Genomic DNA, 25,351 nt, shown 5'->3' on the forward strand with positions numbered 1-25,351 from the left:
CCTGCAAAAGACTTGGCTGATGCAGACAGCTCCTAAATCGAAAGTGGTGGTTTGCCAACAACAGACCAACGAAACCTAGAGATCAGGGACTGAAAAATCAAGGATCATCCTCCAACACAGGGGTGTCCAAATTTTTTAGCAGGAGGGCCACATAATCTCTCTGACACTGTGTCGGGGGCTGGAAATAAAATTTGAATAAATTTACATAAATGAATATAATAGAGATGGAACTTATATGAATGAAGGTCTTGCAATAGCTCAAGGCCTATAAAAGGCCTTGCACAAAGCAAGCCTGTTGTTTCCTTTGCTGCCACTGCTGCATCACAGATGTCAAACAGCAAACAGCCCTCATGCAAGAGGTCAAACAATCACCCTCATGTTGATTGTCGGTCCAGTTGTGTTGGTCCAGTTGTGTCGGTCCAGCATGGGCTACAGCAGGTCTCCAGAAGGCCAAAGGCTCATTGGAGACTGGAGGCTCCCCGCAGATTAGGAGTCCCTGAGGGCTACAAGTGTCCCCCCAGGCCAGGGTTTGAGCACCCCTGCTCCAACATGATATATGCCACCGCTTGCCAGTAGTGACCTTCTGTTGTCTTCATAGGACAAACAAGTAAGTTTGTATGTAAGAAAATAATATGCACAAAGGTGACATTAAATATGGCTGCGTTCATAATCAATAAAGGGCGCAATCCTAACCCCTTATATCAGTGCTTTCCAGCACTGACATAAGGGCAATGCAACTCTGAGATAAGGGAACAAAGATTCCCTTACATTGAGGAGGCCTCCATGAGTGACACCCAACTGCAGGATGCAGCACGTCCCATTGGCACCACTATGCCAGTGCTGGAAAGCACTGACATATGGGGTTAAGATTGCGCCCAAAAGGTCTCTGCTATTGTCTGTCTTGTATATCTTAGGCCCTGCTGTTTTACGTTTCACGGAAAAGCAATGTCTTGAAGCAGTAGTAAAAAGGGTATTACTTTAGCTTAGATAACCACATTAGTGACTTCTGTGTGTTATGAGCTGAAAACAGTTGTCAATTTTTTTACTGGCTTCTGCTTCTGTGCCTTTACTAATAAGCTGATCTGCAGTCATTAGCAAATTGTGAAGCACAAAGAGAAGCATTATCTGCTGATTTCTGCAGATGCAACTGCTGATAAGACACAGAAGTAGACTAGCTTTTTTTCTAGTCCATTGGCTACCTAGTGCGGTAACTTACAGGTCAGCTGTCTGCCCTGCAGAAGATATGGGTAAGCTATTGAGGGCAGGGTTTATTCATTATGTTACCACTAGACAGCGATGGCACAACTATGTCAGTTGCCTGATGCTGTTTCTGACACACCGGTGGTGGTGGTGGTGGTGGTGGTGGTGGTGGTGGTGCTGCTGCTGCTGCTGCTGCTGCCACCACAAAAAAACCCAGAAAAAAGCAGCCCTTGACCTCATATGATTCTTTTAGAAACAAAACAGGAAGTGCAGGTTGTGCTGGGAACTCCCAGTGTGCCCCACACTTTCTGTTTTATTTAAAGGCTCTGCAAGGATGGAGCTACTTCCTTATCCCCTCAGCTCCTTCCTTCCTTGCAAAGGTCTCTTCCACATATCTTCACCCCCCTCCTGGGCCAGGCAGCCCTACACAGGGCTGCTTGGAGTTCCACTAGCTGGCAAAGATCTGAGTAGCCCCATAGAGCTGGCTGAGGCATTACTTGGGGGTAAGGGGAATAACATCCCCTTATGCCAAGGAGACCTCCAACCTGCTCCCAACTAGCACTGGATACAGTGGCTGTGCCAGCACTAGTTAGGATTGGGTTGTCCATGCAGTAGGATCTGCCCAGTGTTTGCCTCCAAGTCTGCTAGAGAGAGTTAACTCCACTTATACTGCATCCAAGAGTACTGTACCCTGCATCAAGCACAAGCTTCATACCATGGTACATTTTGGGAAGGTGGATACTTCTGGAGCACGTGTGTTGAAAGGCTGAATTCCTTCAAGGCCAACTCTGCGACTGAGAAGGAATGAAAGCATTCTGTTTTATTGAATATATGTAGTTGCTCCATTTAGAGACACATTAGGGATCTATGGTCCCTAAGGACCACAGTACAGCATTCTATGCTGACATCATTGAAACAGCCTGAATTGCTATGATCCTACACTCTCTGGGATTAAACAACACTTTACATTTAAATCCTGTACCAGTGCTCAAAGTGAGTCAATAGCTGTATTTGTGGCAACATGTAAGTAACTTGCATCTAGTAGTTCCTTACAGGAACCATGCTGGAGGACATGCTGCAAGATCAGCTGGTTTGGAGCACTGGGGACTTAAAGTATTCAATAATGTCTTTTAGCCATGCCAGATTTGACTTTTAAAATGGCCTTGGATACTGTCTTTGTGGTGGAATCTGTAGAACAAGGGGCAAAAGACCTCCAACCAGAACCCCAAGTCACACCAATTCTTAGAATGGAAGCTAAACCAGACACCCAAAACCCAAGAGGAAGGGAAACACCACAGTAAACCACTGCACTATTGACCAAGCAACCTTGCTACCGCTGTGTAGATACTCACCCACAGACTTGCTGTTTTCCATAAAAAGGTGGACCATTTAGCAAAGATATGTTACAGTAAAGAACAGAGAGACAGAAAACCATGGAAGCATTTTTACTACAGAACTTGCCATTTGTAAGGCTCTCCACCTACAAGTGGTCCAGCAGGAGAAGCCGAGAAATATCCATTATGAAGAGACCACAACCAGAGCTGCTGTTACTATGAACAGAAGTATTGTGCAATTGGAAGTTGACACAGGGACCTCTGCCACCAGCACAGACCATGGAACATTCCTTAAGTTCCACTAAAATTGAGTGTTGGGTGAGTTAGAACAGACAAAAGAAAATGACCCCTGCTAATTGGGTAAGAGGCACTTTTTCAAGTGGGTGCTCCTTTTTTTAGCAGGGGGAGAGTAACTGGCCCACCTCACCCCAGCACTGTCTGTTCTAGTGGCTGTCTGCTGGTATTCCTTTGCATCTTTTTAGATTGTGAGCCCTTTTGGGACAGGGAGCCATTTAGTTATTTGATTTTTCTCTGTAAACCGCTTTGTGAACTTTTAGTTGAAAAGCGGTATATAAATACTGTTAATAATAATAATAATAATATTTATTTACTCAGCATGTGGTTGATCTGTGGAACTCTGTGCCTTTAAAAGGGAATTGGACAAGTTTCTGGAGGAAAAATCCATTATGGGTTACAAGCCCATATGTGCAACCTCCTGATTTTAGAAATGGGCTATGTCAGAATGCCAGATGCAAGGGAGGGCACCAGAATGAGGTCTCTTGTTATCTGGTGTGCTCCCTGGGGCATTTGGCGGGCCGCTGTGAGATACAGGAAGCTGGACTAGATGGGCCTATGGCCTAATCCAGTGGGGCTGTTCTTATGTTCTTATGAGGATGATCCCAGCATCCACTTGAACAGCAAAGGGTTCATGAAAGCATGAAAGCAGAAAGCTTATAACTCAAGATGCCTTGCAGAGTTCCAGAGAATTCTGTGTCTCTTTGGTCTGTAAACCGCATCATTCTTGACCATAACAATGAGGCATTGATTTAGGACTAAGACTGATAAATTTACAGATTGTTTTTTACAGATTTATCAATCTTTTTTATTGATTGATAAATAAAAATTATCAATCTTTTCCGATTGGGGGGGAAATCAGGGGGGAATTTAATGTAACCAGGCATTTTACTCTAATCCCTTGTATTATCTCTTCCAAGAGTTTCTTATAAGAATGAAATAACCATGGTTATAAAAGCTGTATAGGTTGGAACCTGGATTCTTGAAGGGATGCCTTCTCCCCTATATGCTTACCCATGCATCCCATTCTACATCTCAGGTCTTGCTTTGAGTCCTGTGTGAGGCACATTTGCAATGGACAGGGCCTTTGGAAAGTGGCACTCAGGTTAAGGAACTGTTTCCTTTCAGAGGCCCAAATGGTCCAGTCATTAGATGTTTTCAAACTTCTGGTTAAAATTGAAGTATTTGAGTGGCCACCTATCAATAATATCTTCAGTGGCATTACTGGGGAGTGCAGGCTGCACTGGGTGACGCACACAGGGGGGAGTGACACCAATATGGCCAAAATTGTTAAAATCTTGGTATTTTCGAATAATACCATCATGTTATATATCATTCAAAGCAGAATTTCATGCATAATACAATGAAACAAACCGGGATGAAATACTTCTATTCTATCAAAAGTTATAGCCCCCCCCCCAAAAAAAACCAGAAAAGGAAAACACAACTGCCTTATGTAACAAAAAGTGAATTTTTATCTCAAAACCGACCAATGAGACTGATTGTTCCAAGAACCAGTGAGGTGTTATTATGATACAGCAGGGAACAAATAAGGTGTTAGTATGAATCAGCTCTCATTCCATGCATCAGAGCCGATACTAGTTCAGTTGTGGGAGTGCCATCAAGTTGGCCACTGGTTTTCTGTTGGTTACTGATTTGTTAGGAGACCTGTACTGTTATATATTTAAATTAATAATAAAAGTTAATGGGGGTTACACCAGCCCTAGTGCTAAATGCCATTGCATTTAGGGCTGTGCATATGATATTGTATTTTATTCTGTACAGTCTGGTATGGGACTGTACAGTCTGTACAGTCTGGTATCCATCATGGGGGTGACCAAATCCTAGTGACACCTCTGGAGCTGTTCACCAGGTGTTGCACTGTTTGTCCCTCCTCGTTTTTAAAGAAATAAGATGTTCAGTTAGTTTTGCACTGTTTATTTGTTACTGTTCATTTTTACAGAAATAAATATGTAAGTACATTCATTTAGGCTGTGCGTACGGTATTGTAATTTAAAGGTACAATATTAATATTGCGGGGGCAGGGCCATTGCCCATGCAGGGGTGGGGAATGATGCATCACTACACCCACTACCCAGGGTGTTGCCCTGCCCACTGCATGGGAGGGTGTCTGTCACAGAGGTGACGCAAACCCTAGTAATGCCACTGAATATCTTCATCATTGATCTACAATCTGTCTGCCTTTTTTATTCTTATTTGTAAAGGCTTTGTACTTTCTTATATAAAAATGTTTGAAAACTTGGGTATACCGTATTTTTCACTCCATAAGACACACTTTTCCCCCCCAAAAAGTGGGGGGGAAAGTGTGTGCGTCTTATGGAGCGAATACTGCAAAAAAGAGTGCATGTTGGGGACCTTAATGAAGGGGGGATCTTCATGCCAGTGTATGATCCCATTCACCCTGATAAAGGGAGGGATCTTCATGCCAGTTTATAATCCCATTCACCCTAAGAAGGGGGGGGGGGAATCTTCATGCCAGTTTATGATCCCATTCAAAAAATGTCATTCAAAAAATGTGGCATTAGCAATGCCTTAGATGGAAGTGAAGACGGTATCTTATATGAAGACAGCGAAGAAAGAGATGTCAGTGATTGTGAGCAAATGAGCTTCATAAATTCTGACTCTAGTGATGACGAGTTCTTGGGGTTTCCAGAAAACTAGAGTACTCAAACCTTTAAGTCTCTCCATTTGTTAATGACAGTGATAATGGTTCTTAATGCCACTGTTGACTGCTGTTCACTTTACATGGTTCAAATGTTATTCTGTTATTTATTAAATATTTATTTATTTAATATTATTTATTTATATGTTATTTATTTATATGTTATGTTATTTATTTAATATTTATTAAATATTTTATTACACTATTTGGTTCAGAATATTTTTTTTCCTGTTTTCCTCCTCTAAAAAATAGGTGCGTCTTATGGTCAGGTGCGTCTTATGGAGCGAAAAATATGGTAAATCTGTGATCTATTGTTTTACCAGTTGTAAGCCACTTTAAGCACTGAATACAGCATAGATCTGAATCCACAGGTGCTGAATAGCATTCATTCTTGGGTTACTCCCCTCCGCACCAGCCACCTGCCAGATATTTCAGGCTGTCCAAATAAAATGCAGTGTGTTAAAACTTCCTAAGAAGCCTAACAAGATCAACAGGGTGGTATTTCTTTTCTGCATCGTCCCTTTCTGGCATCTGTTTTCCAGAAAAGGAGATCAGAAGGTATCCAACAATCTGAAAGATCATATGAATGTATGAAGTTACCCTATACTGAGTCAGACTGTTGTTTCAGCCAGTCCTATACTGTGACCTACACACTGACTGGCAGTGGAGGATCAAATTAGGTGTGAGGTGCAAGTTCCATCTTTTTCCTAAGTTAGTTTAAGGGCCTGATTTGGGCGTCCTGATTTAAATCAGAGCCACAGTATAGGGGAAGGTTTAATCCCACCCACCCCTGGTGCCATTTCCCTGATGAAAACCACCCATCGAAGCTGCTGCTATTAGCCATGAAGAGGAATTTAAAAACCAGGTAAATATTGATACCCATATATTTTCCCTTCAGCAGCCAACGGGATCTCTGGGGGGGGGGGATTTCCACTGCAGAAACAATATGGGGGAAATGGTTAAACTCCCTCCCTGCTAAACCATGGCCCCTCATCCAAACTGCCAAAGATGTCCCACCCCCCAAAAGACATCTGGAGCATATCACATCTGTTTTGCCTTCAAGATCTTTTGGGCTGGTGGTGCCAGGCACAGAATGTGGGCCCTTCTGCAAATATTACACATATTCTACTACTGACATATAGCTGATCCTCATCAGATACCACTAGTAATCTGATGAGCCAGCAATCTGGCTTTTTTTCTAAGAAAGGACTAATCAGAGTATCCAAACACAATGATATTAAAATGTCCTTGCTGCATTAATTATCTTTCTTCCCAAAGCTTCCTCTCTTCAGTTGCTCTTATTATCCTGCTACAAGATCACGATCTATGACCAGGTCTGCAGCATTGACTTTATTTCTGGTTGTTCCCTCTCCCAAAGAGTCTCTCATTTACCATCCAGTCCCATGGATGAAAGAACTGCTTCAGAAGCTACACTGCCCCTGCTATTCTTCACCACAACTTTGCCACAGGTACTTTCCCAGCCAAAAACAAAGCCTTTTTCTCTCACTCCGCTACTCATTCAGCAGTTTCCTGACTTCTTATGATCTTTACTTTGATAAGAGTGATTAGTGGAGATTAAAAAACTTATTTCTCCCACCCCCACCATTTACTTCTTGGATACCTACATAAGAATGCAAGAAAGGAAGACCTTTGCATCATCAAAGAAGAATGATGCAGGATGCTGGGAAGCATCCAATAACATTTCCTTAGAAAAGATCTGTTATATGGGTTTTGTCCTTGGTTGAGGCCCTGATAGGGAATAGGGAGGAATGTCCCTCATGTCCAATGGAGAGATCCATGGAGTTCTTAATAGTTTGCTTAGGATTCACCATCTTGAATATTTGGGTGCAAACCTCACTGCTCACTTTTAGCACCAGGTCATTTATCCTTGGACTCCACTGCTTACTACCTCCACTGTTCATTTATTGCTAGCCTCAACTTCCTGTCTCCACATGCTGATGAGTGCTACTGTTCCTGAGATATCTTGATACAAGGCTTAGTCAAAACGTTTTTGAAAATACAAGAAGATTTTATCTACTGGATCACCCTATCTACATGCTAGCTGAACACTCAGCAAATGCTAAAAGGTCAATATGGCAGGACTTCCTTTTGCAGAAGCTGCCTGGATTCCCCCAACCAACGCCAGGCTGATGGATCTGTAATGAGATTGGCCTGTGCCTCCTGGACTGGGATGCTTCAGAAGGGATAACTCAGGATGGCTACTATGAAGCTGTAGGATTTATCAGTTCAGCTGAGAGATGGGTTTGGTGGGTGCAAGTCATTCTGGCAAATATCTGTGTTCTGATCTAGGCACACTGTAAAGGAAATGGCAAGCAAGTAGCTAAAATGCTACTTGCTGTGGCAAGTCAGCTGTGCTCCTTCCTGAGAATGATACTCCCTTTGGGGCACAACAAGCATCTTTTTTTCCTACCTACTTGGAATTAGGTGTGCTGCACAGCAAAAGCAAAGCAGTCATCTGACATTTACTTCATCATGACCACAAACCCTTCAAGGTACATTACATCATATTTTGTGCTTACGAATGACAGAAATTTTGAGGCTCAAGTCAAAAGTCCCAGTTGTAGTCAGGCACCAAAGCCTTAAAGGGAGGCATTTGCTGATAATTCTCTCTCTCTCACACACACACACACACACACACAATTGTGGTTGACAAGGCACATCATGTCGTCTTGCAGATGCTTGCTTAAGGGTGCAATTCTATCTTGCGCTGGAACAAGCAAGCCAGAAGGCTTGCACTGTATCCATTGCAGGACAGGTGCCCAAAGTGGCTCAGCCAAAGGGAAAACATTTCCCCTTACCTCTGGGTAAGTCACCCTGGTCCCTGTGGGTCTCCTCAAACTTGTGCCACCTCCTGAGATGGCAGAAGTCTGAGGAGAGTGGAGCGGCTTGAAGCTGCTCCAAGCTCCCTGGAAACAGGGTTGAGATCCAGCATAACTGCTGGGTTCCAGCCCTGCCTCCCGCCAGCCCCCCCACCCCGGAGCTTACTATACATAGTATAGAGCTTACTATACATAGCTCTGATGTATAGTAAGCTCTAACAACTCTAAAAGTGGCACCAAATGTGGGTCACCAAAATATTTCCAGCTCTGGAATAAAACTTCATAAGCCTGGGCCAATATAGGGTCCTCCTTAGTTTCAGGCATATTACACATGTTCAGGCATATTACACATGGTTGGGGTGCACTCAGGTTGGAACAGGTTGATACAGTAAACAAATTCCATCCCTATATTTCAACTTTCAACTGACTTTCAACTGCTACTGGTAAAGATTACAGTCCACCTGCATTTGCATGTGCTGTTGTCTTCATGTATTCATGTGTAGTCTGGTAAGGAAAGAATCCAGGGTTGTATTCAAGTTGCAGCTGTATAAGCTTCATGGATTCAGAGTAGAAATTCCAGGCTGGTAGTCAGTGATAATGGTGAATTTTTTTCCAATATACTGTACACACACTGATTGATTTCCTTCATCCCAGACTAAACTCAGACACAATCCCAGACACAATTCCCAGACACAATCCTAACCCGCGCTGGAGCAGGCAAGCCAGGAGGCTTGCGCTGCATCCAACGTGGGATTGCAGCGAGCAGCGGCTCAGCCATGGGCAAGGGGAAGCCCTATGGGTCTCCTCGGACCTGTGCCACCTCCGCAGGTGGCGCAAGTCTGAGGAGAGTAGAGTGGCTTGAAGCCGCTCCACTCACCCTGGGGACAGGGGTTGGAATCTGGCATAACCACCGGATCCCATCCCGCCCCCGGCTCCCCACGCACCCTCCCCCGGGCCCGCCCTCCCCCCGCCCAGTAACGCTCCCTCCCAATACCTCCCTACCACGCCTACCTTTACCACTTATGTTGGCGCGCTCAAGCCAACACAAGCAGCGGTGCAGGAACCGCAGCAGAGGCTTCTGCCTCCATCTGTGCATCGGTGCATCTGACGCAGCTCCCACCTAAGGAGGCGCAAACGTGCTTTACGACCCTCCAGGGCCACCTATACCAGCATAACTGCTGGTTAGGATTGCACCCAAAGCCCCTTTATAACTTGTTTAGTTACATTTTGCTGCTGACAGGGATCTGGAGGGATAAAAATCTCCAAAAGAACTAAAGAACTAAAGTCTCTGTAAATCGCTTTGTGAACTTTTAGTTGAAAAGCGGTATATAAATACTGTTAATAATAATAAAGTTATGTGCTATTGGTCTTTGACTGTAAGACATCACCTGACAATGTACTGCTTCTATTCCATGAAAGGAAACATCACACACTAACTTGATGGGCAATGATGAATCAAAATATATGAACACATTGTCAGATGTGCTTCACATGTAAGAAGGCTTCTTCACAGGTCCATAACCAAACCCATGTTTGACCCTTCTGTAACAATTAGTTCAGTGGATGGAACACACTTGCCACACTTGTCGCAAAGCTATTATAGTCGTTAACAAACCTAAGGAATGATCAAAGTTGATCCTTAGATTGCAGATATAACCTAATCGTTAGATTGTGGGTCTTCCAGGACTGCATCACATTTCACTGGAGACTTGTGAGTCTTCAACAATGATTTTCAACCTTTTCATCTCATGGCACACTGACAAGGTACTAAAATTGTTAAGGAGCACCATCCATTTTTTGACAATTGACAAGGCATACCATGTTGTTGTTGGGGGCTTACATCCCCTAGTCAATAATACTAATAAATGACCCTTCCCCAAACTCCCATGATACACCTGCATACCATTTGCGGCATACTAGTGTGCTATGGCACAGTGGTTGGAAATGGCTGGTCTACAATGTGCCCATAGTAAGCTATTCTTAAAAATTCATATTTTGCATGATTGACTTGTACTTCATACTCTGTTCAAGAACCATTGGCAGAATTTTCAGATAATTTTTGTCACTTTCTCCTGATAAAATGCTATCCAGATAGTACTGTGTTCTTGGAATACAAGTTGAGTCTCATTATTTGCGAGGGTTCCATTCCAAGAACTCACGTGGATGGCAAAAAAACGCACGATAGCAAATCAATTTAAAAAACAAAGTTTCTTTGCTCTGGTTATTTAAAAACAGCCTTGCTGACCTTTGTAATGCACACAGAGGCCATCAGTCTCTCCAGGCACTTAGGCTTCACTAGGAGACAGCAATCTCTCCACCAGGAGCCCCAGCAAGGGGGAAAGAATGGAGAAGGTGATAATTGCTGCCATTTAGCCTTCTTTCACGTGCTCAGGGGGAAGGGAGGAGTGAAGCCTGCAGAGAATGATTGATGGATTGTCAGCCGGCTGCCCAATCTGGCATTATTATAGGACTATTTTCCTTTATTTTAAAGGGCCCTTCTCATCAGCTTTGACACAGAAAAATCTGTGGATACTTAGGTTATACTTGCATGAGGTTATATACTTGCATAATCACTTGCATGACCGTCACTTGCAACAGTAAAAAACAGTTTTTGAAACTGTGATTTTAAAGGGGTGCATTTTTCCCCTTCTCCAGAGATCAGCACATTCCTTCTCATTTGCAGGGGCCATTTGTGTTGTGTTAAATCCATGTATAAAAAATCAGTGTATAATAAGGCTGGACCTGTACCTTGCAAAACTTGATGCATTGACCTTTGTCAGACAGCAAAAGCTGATGCAGTACAGTACTTATACTGGACCAACACTTTTGATGTATTGATGATAAGGTATATAACTTCCTGAATCTCCTACTTCCAACTGCAAGTATGTCCTTTACAAATTAGTCATTGGCCTCCCTGTGCCAGTGCTGCATAGGATTGGGTTGTCTATATGCTTTCTTTTTCAATTTGGCACCCACTTTTGGACATATACTATAAGGAACAGGTCTGACTTTGACAAACTTGGACCCTGCTTTTTCAACTAATGTCAGTCCTGCTTTTATATATTTATATTCCTGTGCCCCCTAAAACACATCTGATACCTGATTTAACATCTTTCCCCAGTTTTCCTTGATGTTCAGGATTTTGGTAGATGCAATTGCAGTGCCTTTCAATATTTCTAAAGCAGGCATGGTTTGTTTATCCATTTTCATCTCCACAGTGCTGGCCACCTTGCTCAACCACATACAAGCCCAGAAAACACATCTGATATTATTATATTCCACATCATCATGTACTCCCCTCAAGGACATTATCTATTCTTCTGCATAAGTCTTCATCAGTAAGGTTTTTTGCCCCATTTTGATGTTTGTAAAAAAACAAAAAACTTTATTCTGGAATAACAACCATTGCAGCTCTTGTATCTGGTTGCAACCTAAGTATTTTTCCAGCCATAATTGATGTCAATCAAAATTGTCATTTGAACTTTTTCCTCCTATCAGGGCCTTACCATAAAGCAACCTGAAATACTGTACTCACATGGAGTGTCACCTGAATGGATAAGCCCCCAGCCTCTTGCCATGTCCAGCCTCCCACTCCACTGAGGACTCTGATCCTTTTCCAACTTTCTTAGAGCAAGATGGAAGAGCAGTGGCAGCTCAAGGAAGCTGCACTGATGGAGGAAGCCCCTAAATGTTACATGTGAGGTGTGATCCCAGCATTACTGATGCCAGAGGGCTGGCAGGGTGCTGGATGCACCTCACCAGTCTGTTGCCTGCCCGGCCAATTCTACCCACTACCACTACCAATTCTACCCACCCATTCTATCCTCTTCTTACACTCTTGCAACACACTACTGCTGTTGTCCTGATTCCACTCTCGTGAAGGCTTGGAGAAAGGGCTGCTACCATTCCTACCCTGCTACTTCTTGCAAAGTGGTTGCATGGGAGATAGAATTGTCCACCCTCCAGATTGACCTGGAATCTCCAGGAATACTGATTCCTGGAGTAGTCCAGGAGACTACTGAAAACAATCCTGAAAATTTTCAGTGCAATCCTAGGCATGTCTACTCAGAAGTACATAAGAACATAAGAACAGCCCCACTGGATCAGGCCATAGGCCCATCTAGTCCAGCTTCCTGTATCTCACAGCGGCCCACCAAATGCCCCAGGGAGCACACCAGATAACAAGAGACCTCATCCTGGTGCCCTCCCCTACATCTGGCATTCTGACTTAACCCATTTCTAAAATCAGGAGGTTGCGCATTATAAGTAAGTCAATGGAGCTTACTTACAGATAAGTGTGGATAGGTTTGCAGTCTTTAACATGGCCTCCAGGAATGTCCAGTGTTACATCATGCTGGGGTGGGGGGGGGGGGAAATCTCCACGAATAGCTTCATTCAGAGTGAATGATGGGAGCAGAGAAGTTCCACTTCCAGAATCCTCTCAACCTGGCAGTTTAAAAGTAACTGCAAAGGCATTTGTGGAGAAGAACGACAATAAGATACAGGTACAAGGTGTGTATGCATGTGTATGTTGGCTGGTGCGTGGGGATATCGGGTCTGTACTGTACTGGTGGTAGTAATAGCGTCTAGTGTACCATAAGGGGGCAGGCCAGGAGTCCAGTAGTGGGGGTTCCAGGGTCCTCCGTAACCTGAAACCAGCACAGTAACCAGTGCTGGTTTCAGGAAAATGCTCCTTCTTGGAGACTGTGTTGTTGTGAGCTGCAGCCTGCCATAACAGCTTCCATAATCATCTGTATGCAAATAAAGACTTTGCATACACAAAGGGCTTTGCATTTGGACATCAGGACCCCCCCCCCCCAGATAGTGTTCCTCTCCTCTGGTTGCCACCTGAGCATTATTTTTATGGATTGTTCATATGTTGGAAACTCTGTCCTTGATAAACAGGAAATTGACAATGCACAGAGGTTGTTCATATTTGTCATAAAGGCGGAATTTTATGTTTTAGTGGCAAATGACACATTATTTGCGATATGTGTATGTGAGATTGTATTGACAATGCCTTTGGGTCATTCCTTTGCAATTCTGCATGCTTAAATTTAGAGGAGGGCATTGGTATAATGGATTTGATAATTATGAAGAATCTATCTGTACTTTGTGTTTGTTGGTGAACTTGGGATGAAGCAGACCCTTTCATGCTAATAGGGAAGCTCCTGTGTGTATGAATGTAACATGGAGTTGGCTTGCCTTAGGCTGCAATCCTAACCACACTTTCCTGAGAGTAAGCCCCATGTCTGCTAGTACAATCTGTCATCATGAGTATAGTCCGCAGCTTGGGGGTCCACCTGGACTCGCAGCTGCTCCTGGATTCCTAGGTGGCGGCTGTGGCTAGGGGGGCCTTCGCTCAGCTTCGGCTGGTGCGCCAGCTGCGGCCGTACTTGGATCGTGCAGACCTGGCCGCGGTGATCCATGCCTCGGTGACATTGAGATTAGATTACTGTAATGCGCTCTATGTGAAGCTGCCCTTGAAGACGGTTCGGAAACTGCAACTAGTGCAGAATGCGGCGGCCCATGTGGTTACTGGAGGTAGGCGGTTCGACTCTGTCAGTCCGCTTCTCCAGCGGCTGCATTGGCTGCCCATTCGTTTCCGGACCCAATTCAAGGTGCTGGTATTGACCTTTAAAGCCCTATACTGCTCTGGACCAAGGTATCTTAGAGATCGCCTACTCCTGTACAATCCGGCTCGTCCTCTTAGGTCATCAGAGAAGGCCTTTTTACAAGTGCCGCCGCCTAGGGAGGTACGTGGGGCGGCTGCAAGAAATAGGGCCTTCTCAGTAGTGGCACCAACGCTATGGAACTCCCTTCCCCTTGACTTAAGAATGGCTCCCTCTCTTGAGACCTTTCGGCGAGGCCTGAAGACCCTTCTGTTTAAACAAGCCTTCTGAGTTCTTGGCCTTTTAACATCTTTTAATATTTTTACAAGCCTGATTCTTTTATGACTGTGATCATGTGATCACAGTGATCATGCTGTGATCATGTGGGAACAGTGATCATGCTGCGATCCGTTTTGATGTGCACGTTGGGGGAAGAATACCAAGCAAATCTCTAACAAAAACCCTTGACTTCCGACGGGCGGACTTCCCTCAAATGAGGAGGCTGGTTAGAAGGAGGTTGAAAGGGAGGGTAAAAAGAGTCCAGTCTCTCCAGAGTGCATGGAGGCTGCTTAAAACAACAGTAATAGAGGCCCAGCAGAGGTGTATACCGCAAAGAAAGAAGGGTTCCACTAAATCCAGGAGAGTGCCCGCATGGCTAACCAGCCAAGTTAGAGAGGCTGTGAAGGGCAAGGAAGCTTCCTTCCGTAAATGGAAGTCTTGCCCTAATGAAGAGAATAAAAAGGAACATAAACTGTGGCAAAAGAAATGTAAGAAGGTGATAGGGGAGGCCAAGCGAGACTATGAGGAACGCATGGCCAGCAACATTAAGGGGAATAATAAAAGCTTCTTCAAATATGTTAGAAGCAGGAAACCCGCCAGAGAAGCGGTTGGCCCTCTGGATGGTGAGGGAGGGAAAGGGGAGATAAAAGGAGACTTAGAGATGGCAGAGAAATTAAATGAGTTCTTTGCATCTGTCTTCACGGCAGAAGACCTCGGGCAGATACCGCTGCCCGAACGGCCCCTCCTAACCGAGGAGTTAAGTCAGATAGAGGTTAAAAGAGAAGATGTTTCAGACCTCATTGATAAATTAAAGATCAATAAGTCACCGGGCCCTGATGGCATACACCCAAGGGTTATTAAGGAATTGAAGAATGAAGTTGCAGATCTCTTGACTAAGGTATGCAACTTGTCCCTCAAAACAGCCACGGTACCAGAAGATTGGAGGATAGCAAATGTCATGCCTATTTTTAAAAAGGGAAAGAGGGGGGACCCGGGAAACTATAGGCCGGTCAGCCTAACATCCATACCGGGTAAGATGGTAGAATGCCTCATCAAAGACAGGATCTCAAAACACATAGACGAACAGGCCTTGCTGAGGGAGAGTCAGCATGGCTTCTGTAAGGGTAAGTCTTGCCTCACGAACCTTATAGAATTCTTTGAAAAGGTCAACAGGCATGTGGATGCGGGAGAACCCGTGGACATTATATATCTGGACTTTCAGAAGGCATTTGACACGGTCCCTCACCAAAGGCTACTGAAAAAACTCCACAGTCAGGGAATTAGAGGACAGGTCCTCTCGTGGATTGAGAACTGGTTGGAGGCCAGGAAGCAGAGAGTGGGTGTCAATGGGCAATTTTCACAATGGAGAGAGGTGAAAAGCGGTGTGCCCCAAGGATCTGTCCTGGGACCGGTGCTTTTCAACCTCTTCATAAATGACCTGGAGACAGGGTTGAGCAGTGAAGTGGCTAAGTTTGCAGACGACACCAAACTTTTCCAAGTGGTAAAGACCAGAAGTGATTGTGAGGAGCTCCAGAAGGATCTGTCCAGACTGGCAGAATGGGCAGCAAAATGGCAGATGCGCTTCAATGTCAGTAAGTGTAAAGTCATGCACATTGGGGCAAAAAATCAAAACTTTAGATATAGGCTGATGGGTTCTGAGCTGTCTGTGACAGATCAGGAGAGAGATCTTGGGGTGGTGGTGGACAGGTCGATGAAAGTGTCGACCCAATGTGCGGCGGCAGTGAAGAAGGCCAATTCTATGCTTGGGATCATTAGGAAGGGTATTGAGAACAAAACGGCTAATATTATAATGCCGTTGTACAAATCGATGGTAAGGCCACACCTGGAGTATTGTGTCCAGTTCTGGTTGCCGCATCTCAAAAAAGACATAGTGGAAATGGAAAAGGTGCAAAAGAGAGCGACTAAGCTGATTACGGGGCTGGGGCACCTTCCTTATGAGGAAAGGCTACGGCGTTTGGGCCTCTTCAGCCTAGAAAAGAGACGCTTGAGGGGGGACATGATTGAGACATACAAAATTATGCAGGGGATGGACAGAGTGGATAGGGAGATGCTCTTTACACTCTCACATAATACCAGAACCAGGGGACATCCACTAAAATTGAGTGTTGGGCGGGTTAGGACAGACAAAAGAAAATATTTCTTTACTCAGCGCGTGGTCAGTCTGTGGAACTCCTTGCCACAGGATGTGGTGCTGGCGTCTAGCCTAGACGCCTTTAAAAGGGGATTGGACGAGTTTCTGGAGGAAAAATCCATTATGGGGTACAAGCCATGATGTGTATGCGCAACCTCCTGATTTTAGGAATGGGTTAAGTCAGAATGCCAGATGTAGGGGAGAGCACCAGGACGAGGTCTCTTGTTATCTGGTGTGCTCCCTGGGGCATTTGGTGGGCCACTGTGAGATACAGGAAGCTGGACTAGATGGGCCTATGGCCTGATCCAGTGGGGCTGTTCTTATGTTCTTATGTTCTTATGACTTGCTGCTGCTCTATGCTCTTTTTACCTAGTTTTTATTCTGACTGCTGTTTTTTATGATGTGTTAATATGTTTTTATTTGTTTTTAAATTATGTTTTTAATATGTTGTAAGCCGCCTTGAGTCCCTTCGGGGAGAAAGGCGGGGTAAAAATAAAGTTATTATTATTATTATTATTATAGTAACCTGCACATCCACAAGAAATGCTTAACCTGGGTTGTAGATGAACAGCAGCACTTTGGCCGACACCTCTGTTAGAACAATGGGCCAGGAGGAAAATGCTGGCAGCTTCCCAAATTTTGCTCACACCTGTCAATTGGACAAGTCCATCCACTTAACCCTAGCTAAGGGAATGTTCCAGGGGCTGAGCTAACCTCTATTGGAGCAGCCAATAGGAAAGGCAGAAATTTGATTCTGTCTAGAGCTGTCAAAGGAGGAGGGCTGGATTGAGAAGTCCCATGATTTTTTTCAGTTGTTTCAGAGGTACCTGCATGTTGCTGCCATTCCCCTCCAGGCCCTATAGGCAAGCAAGAAAACTGAACCTAAGAAGTAAGTCTAGCAAGGAACCAGTTTAGGAAGCTTGCATTATGATTTTACTTCATTTGCCTCATTTCAATACAGTTTTTTTGACTACATTCAATTGCCTGCTTTTGAATATTTGAATCTTGCATCGTTTCTCTTTTTATCCTTTTTTCCTTCTTAATATTGTTATTTTTGAAACTATTCCACCCGGTTTGAAACACAGCAGGTTGTACTGCCCTATGCTGTTTTACAGATTGATCATGGCTAATCGACCAAATCATGTTGGTGTCAATAGGTGTGGAGGAGTTGAATTTGGCCCATTCGGTGGTTTTCCCAGATGCCAGCTTCCATGCTAAGGGAACCCTGATAATTGGGCTCTTAATCTGAGCATAGCTCATCATACCTTCTCTTATGCCACAGTTTTCACAGAAGGCATGTTCTGCAGAGAACATATGTTGGTTTTGTCCTTGGCTGTTAATGAGGCTACCTCTGGTTTTTGCTATCTCAATTTGAGCAAAACCCTTACCAATCCATATATATGACTCCCAGTATATACTCAAAGCTATTCTTCATTTTCATTTCCAACAAAGTCTCACCTCACCCAGCCAACATTGACAGTGCAGTATCACTGTCATACAGTCAAAGTGAAATCTACCCTATTTCTGTTCATCACTGTGCACCTTAGTGCACCTCCCCATCTCCACTTCACACACCCGTTATGAGCAAGAGACCAATACTCCCCACCCACACACATATATGATCACACTACAATAACTTCCTCAGATGTCTGGTGGTAACATTTTTGCTGCTAGATTCAACCTCATACATACAGATCAAGTGGATTTTATGCTGCCACAGATTATTGGTACCTTATATCTCCTCTCCCACCATCACTACTCACAGATATTGACCCTATAAAACAACACCACAGGAACTCTTATTGCCACTGTGATGTCCTTGCTTTTCCTAGGTGCCTGACCCCCTCCCTCACCATTCCTGTAAATATGTTCACTTAGCAAATATGTTCACATAGCAATATGTGCTATGTTCACTTAGCAAAACCATAGGTTATTACGTCCCCCCAGCTGAAGCTGTGCACTTCTTCAGTGACTAGCACAACCTCATGCTCTTCCCAAATAAGCTACTGGAGAAACAGTACCCCCCCCCCAGAACTAGGGGTGTTACTAGGGTGTTACTAGTACCCCCCCAGAACTAGGGGTGAGAGGTCATATATTGTTAGTCAAACCCATACCCCACCCGTCAGTAACTTCACTCACCTGAGACATTTGAGGGCGCAAATTGATCTCCCGCAGATTGACAGCATGAGGCATGAGGTTGTTGAGAAGCTGACAGAGGAGGACACCATCTCGCAAGGCCTGGGCTAAGTCACAGACCTGGGCACTCTCCCAGGTCACTCTGTGATTAGGGGGCAGCACCCGGCACTGGATAAGCCAGTGGGCACATTGCTTCCACAGTTCCATTGTGTATCCCCCTTGGACCCACGCGACTTCTGCTGCTGCTGCTGCTGCTGCTGTAATAGTTGCTTTCCCCTACCTCCAGTAGCACCCTTCTCTTTGGCTGTGAAACACAGCCACAAGCAAGAGCTTCCTCTTTTGCAACTGACATCAAACCACAAAAAAAAGCAGTGTGGGGGCTGGGGAGCTTCCTCACCCCACCCCTAGGGAGGAGCTGCCAAAGGAAAGCAACCAGCTCTCACACTTTGAGAACCATTGTCTCAGTTCTCTGCTGGGGAGGGTTAGGTAGGAAGTAATGACCTTCTCTTCATCAGTTTGGTTTCTCACCTGTTTTATATACCATTGTTTTCTAAAGGCCTTTCTCTTCTATCAGCAGCCATTAGCATTGCTGTTTGCAGTCACAAAATCAACCTATCAGGCAAGGTGAGGCAGTCTGTCTCAAGTGATAGATTTTGGAGTACCATTACAAACCAAAATGGTTTGAACCGTCTCTGACTGTAGGCCAGTTATTTCCATTAATATTATATCATGGGGCAAGTTTTGGCTGCCTTACACTCTGAAGGGCTGAGGACAGGTCATGTTCTATTTACTTATTTTTAAAATCCTTGTTTTTAGTCAAAAAGACCCTCAAAGCAGATAGCAATAAAAGAATAAAAAATTACAAAATAATTCAAACTTTTTTGTTTATAGCCAAACACTACCACAATTTAAAAAATAGAAGATACAGCACCCCATGTAGACAGATGCAAATATGAAATAGTGAAAGCTTTACATGTTGATTTTTTTAAAAAGGGCAAATTGCTGTTTTACATTTTACTCTTTTTCCCCAACACGTGTGCATTTATTCTAACTCCATTTTGGTTTCTGGTTGACAATCTTAGGAGCTAGGCAAGCTTTCACCCTGGAAGAGATGACATAGTGCTGAACTCTTAGGAGAGGTCATGCTAATCAAGAGCCATTAAGGGGAAGGAAGGCTGTAGGGCTGCTGGGCACCTGTGAATCTTGCAAGAGGCTTCCTGACTGCAGGACAGCTTGGCAAGCAGGGAGTCTTCCCAACTGTGGGATAGTCCAGCAAAGTGGGTCGCAGGGTGATCCAACTTTGGGCAGCCGGGGGAGCATTACCCCTGACTGTGCCAACCTGGAAGTAATTGGCAGTAGCATGGTGATGTCACCGCCAATTACTTCTGCATTCTGAGCCACAGAACTTGCTGTCCTCCCACATGGTTTCAAGTCTCTGTCCCTCCTAATGGACTCTCCCCTAATATGTGCTCCCCTAGCTTATTGGGGCCAATCCTCACCAACTTCCCAGCACTGATGCTGCTGTGCCAGTGTGGAATGTGTGCTGAATCCTGCCTTGGGGGGACAGTCATGCAGGCCTCCTCAAAGTATGGGAATGTTTGTTTCCTTATTTCCTTATTCTCATATTAGTATACTGTGCAAGTGCCACATCAAATGGACATTGTTATTAGAGAATTGTTAGACACATTCCACACTTGCCCCACCATCTTGGGCACCATCTCAGGGACTCCAGCTGAACCCTTTCAACCCTGGTGATGATGAGAGATCTCTGGAAGAATACCTGAGGGCTGCTCTGGGACTGGGGCAAGCCAAGAGAAGGAGCCAAGAGACTGTTGGTTCAGGCAAAAACTCTTAAAATCTTCTACCCAGGCTGCTTGCAAGCTAAGGCACAAAAACTCAGATCCAAAGGTTAAGAACAAAGGCAGTTTACTTACATTCTGATGCAGAGTTATACAAACATTTCTCACATCAAGGTTCTTAAAACTAGAAGACCAGGAGCCCTAAAAAGCTGCCCCTGGATGCATGCAAGTATGATAAAACAATAGTTAAAACAAAAATTAAAATACACTCTCCTGTTCTACTAAAGTCAGCAAACAAGAAGCTATATATACATAAGTAGGAATCAGCAAGGGGACACACCCTTTAAAAAGACCATTAAAGGGACCACATAGAATTTCAACATTAAAGAACCAGATACTCAACTAATAACCACTCTCAGTGTTGTTATTCCCCAACAGAGACAGGTGGAGGTGGAGGATGTGTGTAGAAACCCTGCCCCCACTACTGGACTCTAAGACCTCATTGTGGGCCAGCAACCTTCAACAAATCGAGGGATAGGAGAAATGACTATTGCCACAGCCACAACACATTGAGAGATGTCCAGCATGGAGGAAGCAACATCAAATGCTGGAGATGTTGATGAGCCCTCACTATCACCTAGCCCCATAGACTTCAAGATAATAATTAGTTTCATAAAGTTCATAGAGTGTATGGTAAAGAGGGTCCTCTGGAACCTAACCGCATTTTCCCTGAGGCTCAATGATTGGGTATCTGCTAACTCGGTATCCGCTAGGTTTTCCAGGAACCTTGCCCAAGCGGATAACAAGAACTGACTGTATATACAATGTACATCCCATAATCACTCAAGGGCATGCATCAGCAGATTATAGTTGTCCATTGCTCACTGGCATGTGGCCACTGCATGCGTAAGGATACATGCGTTTCACACTTCACATGTCTACGGTGTGAAACTCCAGCAGAATGCCCAGCCGCATAAAGCGGCTCTTCAGATGTTGGAAGAAAGGGCAGACAGTATGTCTGCAACACTGTCCCTCTGTTGCAATTCTTAGCCCGGTGCTTCCTCCTTCTCATTCTCATTCAGCATTTTGGGTGCTGACAATACACATACTGAATACACTTCCTCCTCTCATGAATAGTGGGGCAGGTTTTTAATGAAACCCAATGTGCTCACAGATAGTGGTGTCAACATTCCATACAAACAACATGGTAAAGTGCAGTAGGTCTCAGATCTGGATCACTGGCAGCAGGGCTCAGGCATCTCACTCCTTGCAGCACTAAGACCAGAGTATCTGCCAGACTGCGGAAGCTGTTGGCCTGACCTGTGCCGAACTGCATCCCTCCCTTTCACAATGGTAAATGCTGGTATGGCTCCTATTCTGTCCAGGAGCCAGTTAGGGCCTGACTGGCTCTACATAGTTGCTCCAGTCTCAGGTTCTTCATTTTGTGCAACTTGTTGGAGAAACCTTACTGCCCTGCTTTGCCTCCTTTCTATTTAACCCTGGCCTGGCATGGACGATGCTTACTGCCTCTCCTGATTATTGTTTACCATTGTCTGCCTCCTGATCATGGTCTAGCAACATGTCTACAGCATGACCTTCCTAGGAAGCCAGATCAAGGTCTGACAAATACTAACACTGATGGCACTGAAAGAATTGATGGCAAATGGTAGCAACTGAGCAAAATAATATGATATCTCTGTGGGATTTCTTTGGTTGAGAATGTATTGAATGGGAGGGAGGGAGGGAGAACTAGACCAATTTTTCTGATGGAGAATGGTGAACAGGTAGAGATGGGAGCAGATGGATTACAACGTGGAAGACAGGAAAAATAGAAAAGAAAGTAGAAATATGAGATAGTCACTGAGATGAAGGGTTAGTGAATTGTCCATGCATCACGCCATGAGGGAAAAGTGGTATATAAATCATTGAAATAAACAAACTTCATACTGTTAAAGAACATCATGATAAAATTTGCTTTTCTTTATCAGGTACAACTCAAGTGCATGCAGGGGCAGATGGGGGGGCATGGGAAGGCTGTCGCACCATTAGGAAGGGTGCCTGCCCAGCAGGCAGATCTGGGCTCCAAGTCCAAGCAGGAGCCAGGTCTACAAGTCCAGATGGAAGACCAGGCCTACTTGCTCAGCAAACCTTGCCATGGTGGGTGCCATGGGCAGGCAGGAACCCATGTCTACCCTCCCAGCACAACTTGGCCATGGAGGTCAAAGTTCAACTGGGAGCCCAGGTCTACCTGCCAGGTTGACCTGGGTTCTAGAGTTAAGGTAGTGCTCATGGCCCCCCCCCCCAAGCACTGGATCCACCCCTGAAAGCAAGTAAGTTTAATTTTAATTGGCAGGGCCAGATTCAGAGATCAGCATTCTGGGGCAACCAGTGATGCTCAAGGATCCACCTCCAGCCCTTGACCCCTGCCTCAAGCCTTATTTATGCCCAGCCAACACTTCCTCAAATCTTCAATGCCTGGTGTGTGATTAAACTGTGCTGGAAGTAGAAGCTGGTAAGTTCATGCATGTTTTCAAACACCTGTACCACACCCCAAGCCTCTATGTCCCAACTTAGCAGCAAGCAGGGCAAAGTGTCTGGGGCTGGACTTACATGATTCAGGGAACAGCATGCCCTGCAAGCATGAGACTGGGTACAGGCCAGGGGGGTCTGGAAAGGCCTCAACAGGGCAGAGTGTGGCCATTGACTGGTCGAGCAGGGTGCGCCTACCATGGAGCAAGTATCTGCAAGAGCCTTCCCATGCCTGGAAGAGGACATGTAGGACACGGAAGGGTGACCAGACAGGGAAGGTGAAACCAGGAAGTGGGGAGGGACCAATCAAGGCCAGGAGAATATAAGGAATGGGCTAAGGATGAGAAGGGGTGGGCTGAGGTCTAGTAAAGAGACTTCAGATTCTTGGGAGGCTAGAGAAGGCTTGGGGGCTGTAAACTGCTTTTGAGTCCCAGGGGAAGAAGAGGGAGACAAGTCAGGTGGCCCTGGAAGCCCTTTGTATGGACCCCATATGGATGGGTGCTTCAGTGGCAAGCAGGAGCCCAAGATCACCAGGCTGGAAGGAAACATTCTGTTGATGAAGGAGCTGCTTGCCCAAATGTCTAGACTTACAAGGTCTGGACTTGGGAGAAAGTTGTACAGTCTCGTTTGAAGTAAGTATCAGGTTTGTTGGGGAAGGGGCATCTAGGGTCATAGAATGTAAAGTTGAAATATACCTTGGGGTCATCTAGTCCAACCTTCTACTTAGCAGAGGCAACTACAGAATCCCAGCGATGGGTAAATTTTGGAATATCCCAGAATAATAATGTGAGATAGGTGGAATGACAAGAACCACACTGAGGTAAGGTTAGCAACAACAGATGGAAAAATTTATTTACTAGAAAATTTTTAAAGAATTTTAGTATAGAGAAGAGTGCATATACAGTATGTTCCCTTTCCAGATAGAATCTCAAAAGATGGTCTAAGCTATGCTAGCTACAAGCTATCATCTGTATTCAGCAGCAGTCCAGGATGAAACTGCAAAGCAGTCAAGCAGGCCCAGGAGTAGAGTAGTGGAGCTCAGGATGTCAGGAGTCTTGTAAAAAGGCTGGATTCAAAGCTGGATCTCAGGATTCAAAGCTGGATCTTTCCTTCAAGATGGTAAATATTTCAGCTCTTTAAAACCTTAGTTCAGCTCTCTTGTCAAGATCTGCCACTCCTTTAAAGTGCTTTATAGGCCTTGCAAGGCCTTCTTATTGGACCTGACAACAACCTAATCTTCAGTTAGGTTCAGAGTTGATTGACAGTTACTTTTCACTGCATAAACTCTTGGACTTTCCGAACACCATCCAGGTGACCATCCAGCTTGATGACCTTCTTGATAACCTCCAATGAGAGAGAGTCCACAACTAGGCAGTCCACAAGGCAGACTCATCGCCAGACAGCTCTTAAAAAATATATCTTCGTGTCTAGCCTAAAGCTACTTGTTTGTAGTTTTGACCTGCTGTTCCTAGTCCTGCCCTCAGGAACCACAGAAAGTAGGTCCTCCCCTCTTTGCACGACAGCCTTTCAGATACTTGAAGACAGATACTGCCCCTTTGTCTTCTCTCCTCTAGGCTAAACATACCAAGCTCTTTGGGAACTGTTCTTTATAGGACTTTGTTTGGAAACTCCTCACTGTCTTTGTTGACCTCTTCTGAACCTGCTCCAGCTTATCTTCTTAAACTGTGATGCCCCAAACTGGATGCAGCATTCCAAGTGAGGTCTGACAAGTTCAATACAGAGTTGAATTTATAGAGTGAAACTTGCAGGGTGTATGCAACCTAAACTGAACATCAAATATAAAACAGTGATATGCAGTGAGGTTCGAGGCTGGGGAGGCAGACCTAGAAGTATGGTGTGACATGATGACATCACACTGCAAGTCATTCAGGGGGCTACCCCAGTGCCTGTGCCGTCACGGGGAGGCTGAGCTTTCACTGCCACAGCTCCAGTCTCTTGAACAGACTCAGAGAGTCTCTCAGAGAGACGAGAGTTTGTGGCAGCAACAGCTCAGCCTCCCCTGTGATTGCACAACCACTCATCTTGAATTAGGTGCGTGTGCATTCACAGGGGAGGCTGCGCTGTCACTGCCACAAGCTCTAGTCTCTCCCTGTATATGATGCTATTTTCATTGGACACCTCCAATGAGGCTCTGGTGCTATTTTCATTGGAGCAGACAGGACAGGGGAGGCTCTGTTCCCCTCACCACACATCCCTGGCCATCTCCTGAACTCTCATTATTGGTGGCAGTAGTAGCACCTAATGCACCATCAGGAGGTGGATGGTGTACCATGGTGGACTGGCACTGGTGCCATGGACTGGCACTGGTGCCATCCACTGAGATGTCAGGAATCAGGGTTTCTGAGTTGAGTTCCTGGTTCCGAACTGAAATGAATACCACCAATCTCCTACAAGGGTTGCATGAACAATTTTGAACAACCTAAAGATGCATCACAATAGAGAATTTCCAAGGGAGTGGTACCTGAGTATCAC

General features: G+C 44.9%; 1 protein-coding gene across 2 annotated transcripts in view; it reads right to left on the reverse strand.

Moving 5' to 3' along the window:
* Positions 1-18,775, reverse strand: part of VAV1 (vav guanine nucleotide exchange factor 1) — an 85,710-nt gene extending 66,935 nt beyond the window's left edge. For both annotated transcript variants that reach the window (XM_066613427.1, XM_066613426.1), the window contains exon 1: positions 18,534-18,775. In XM_066613427.1, the coding sequence (XP_066469524.1) occupies positions 18,534-18,737 (204 nt within the window). In that variant the 5' untranslated portion in view covers positions 18,738-18,775. The remainder of the gene's footprint in view (positions 1-18,533) is intronic.
* Between the last annotated feature and the right edge of the window lie 6,576 nt (positions 18,776-25,351).

Source organism: Tiliqua scincoides, chromosome 2 (assembly GCF_035046505.1).
Source record: "Tiliqua scincoides isolate rTilSci1 chromosome 2, rTilSci1.hap2, whole genome shotgun sequence".
NCBI lineage: Eukaryota > Metazoa > Chordata > Lepidosauria > Squamata > Scincidae > Tiliqua > Tiliqua scincoides.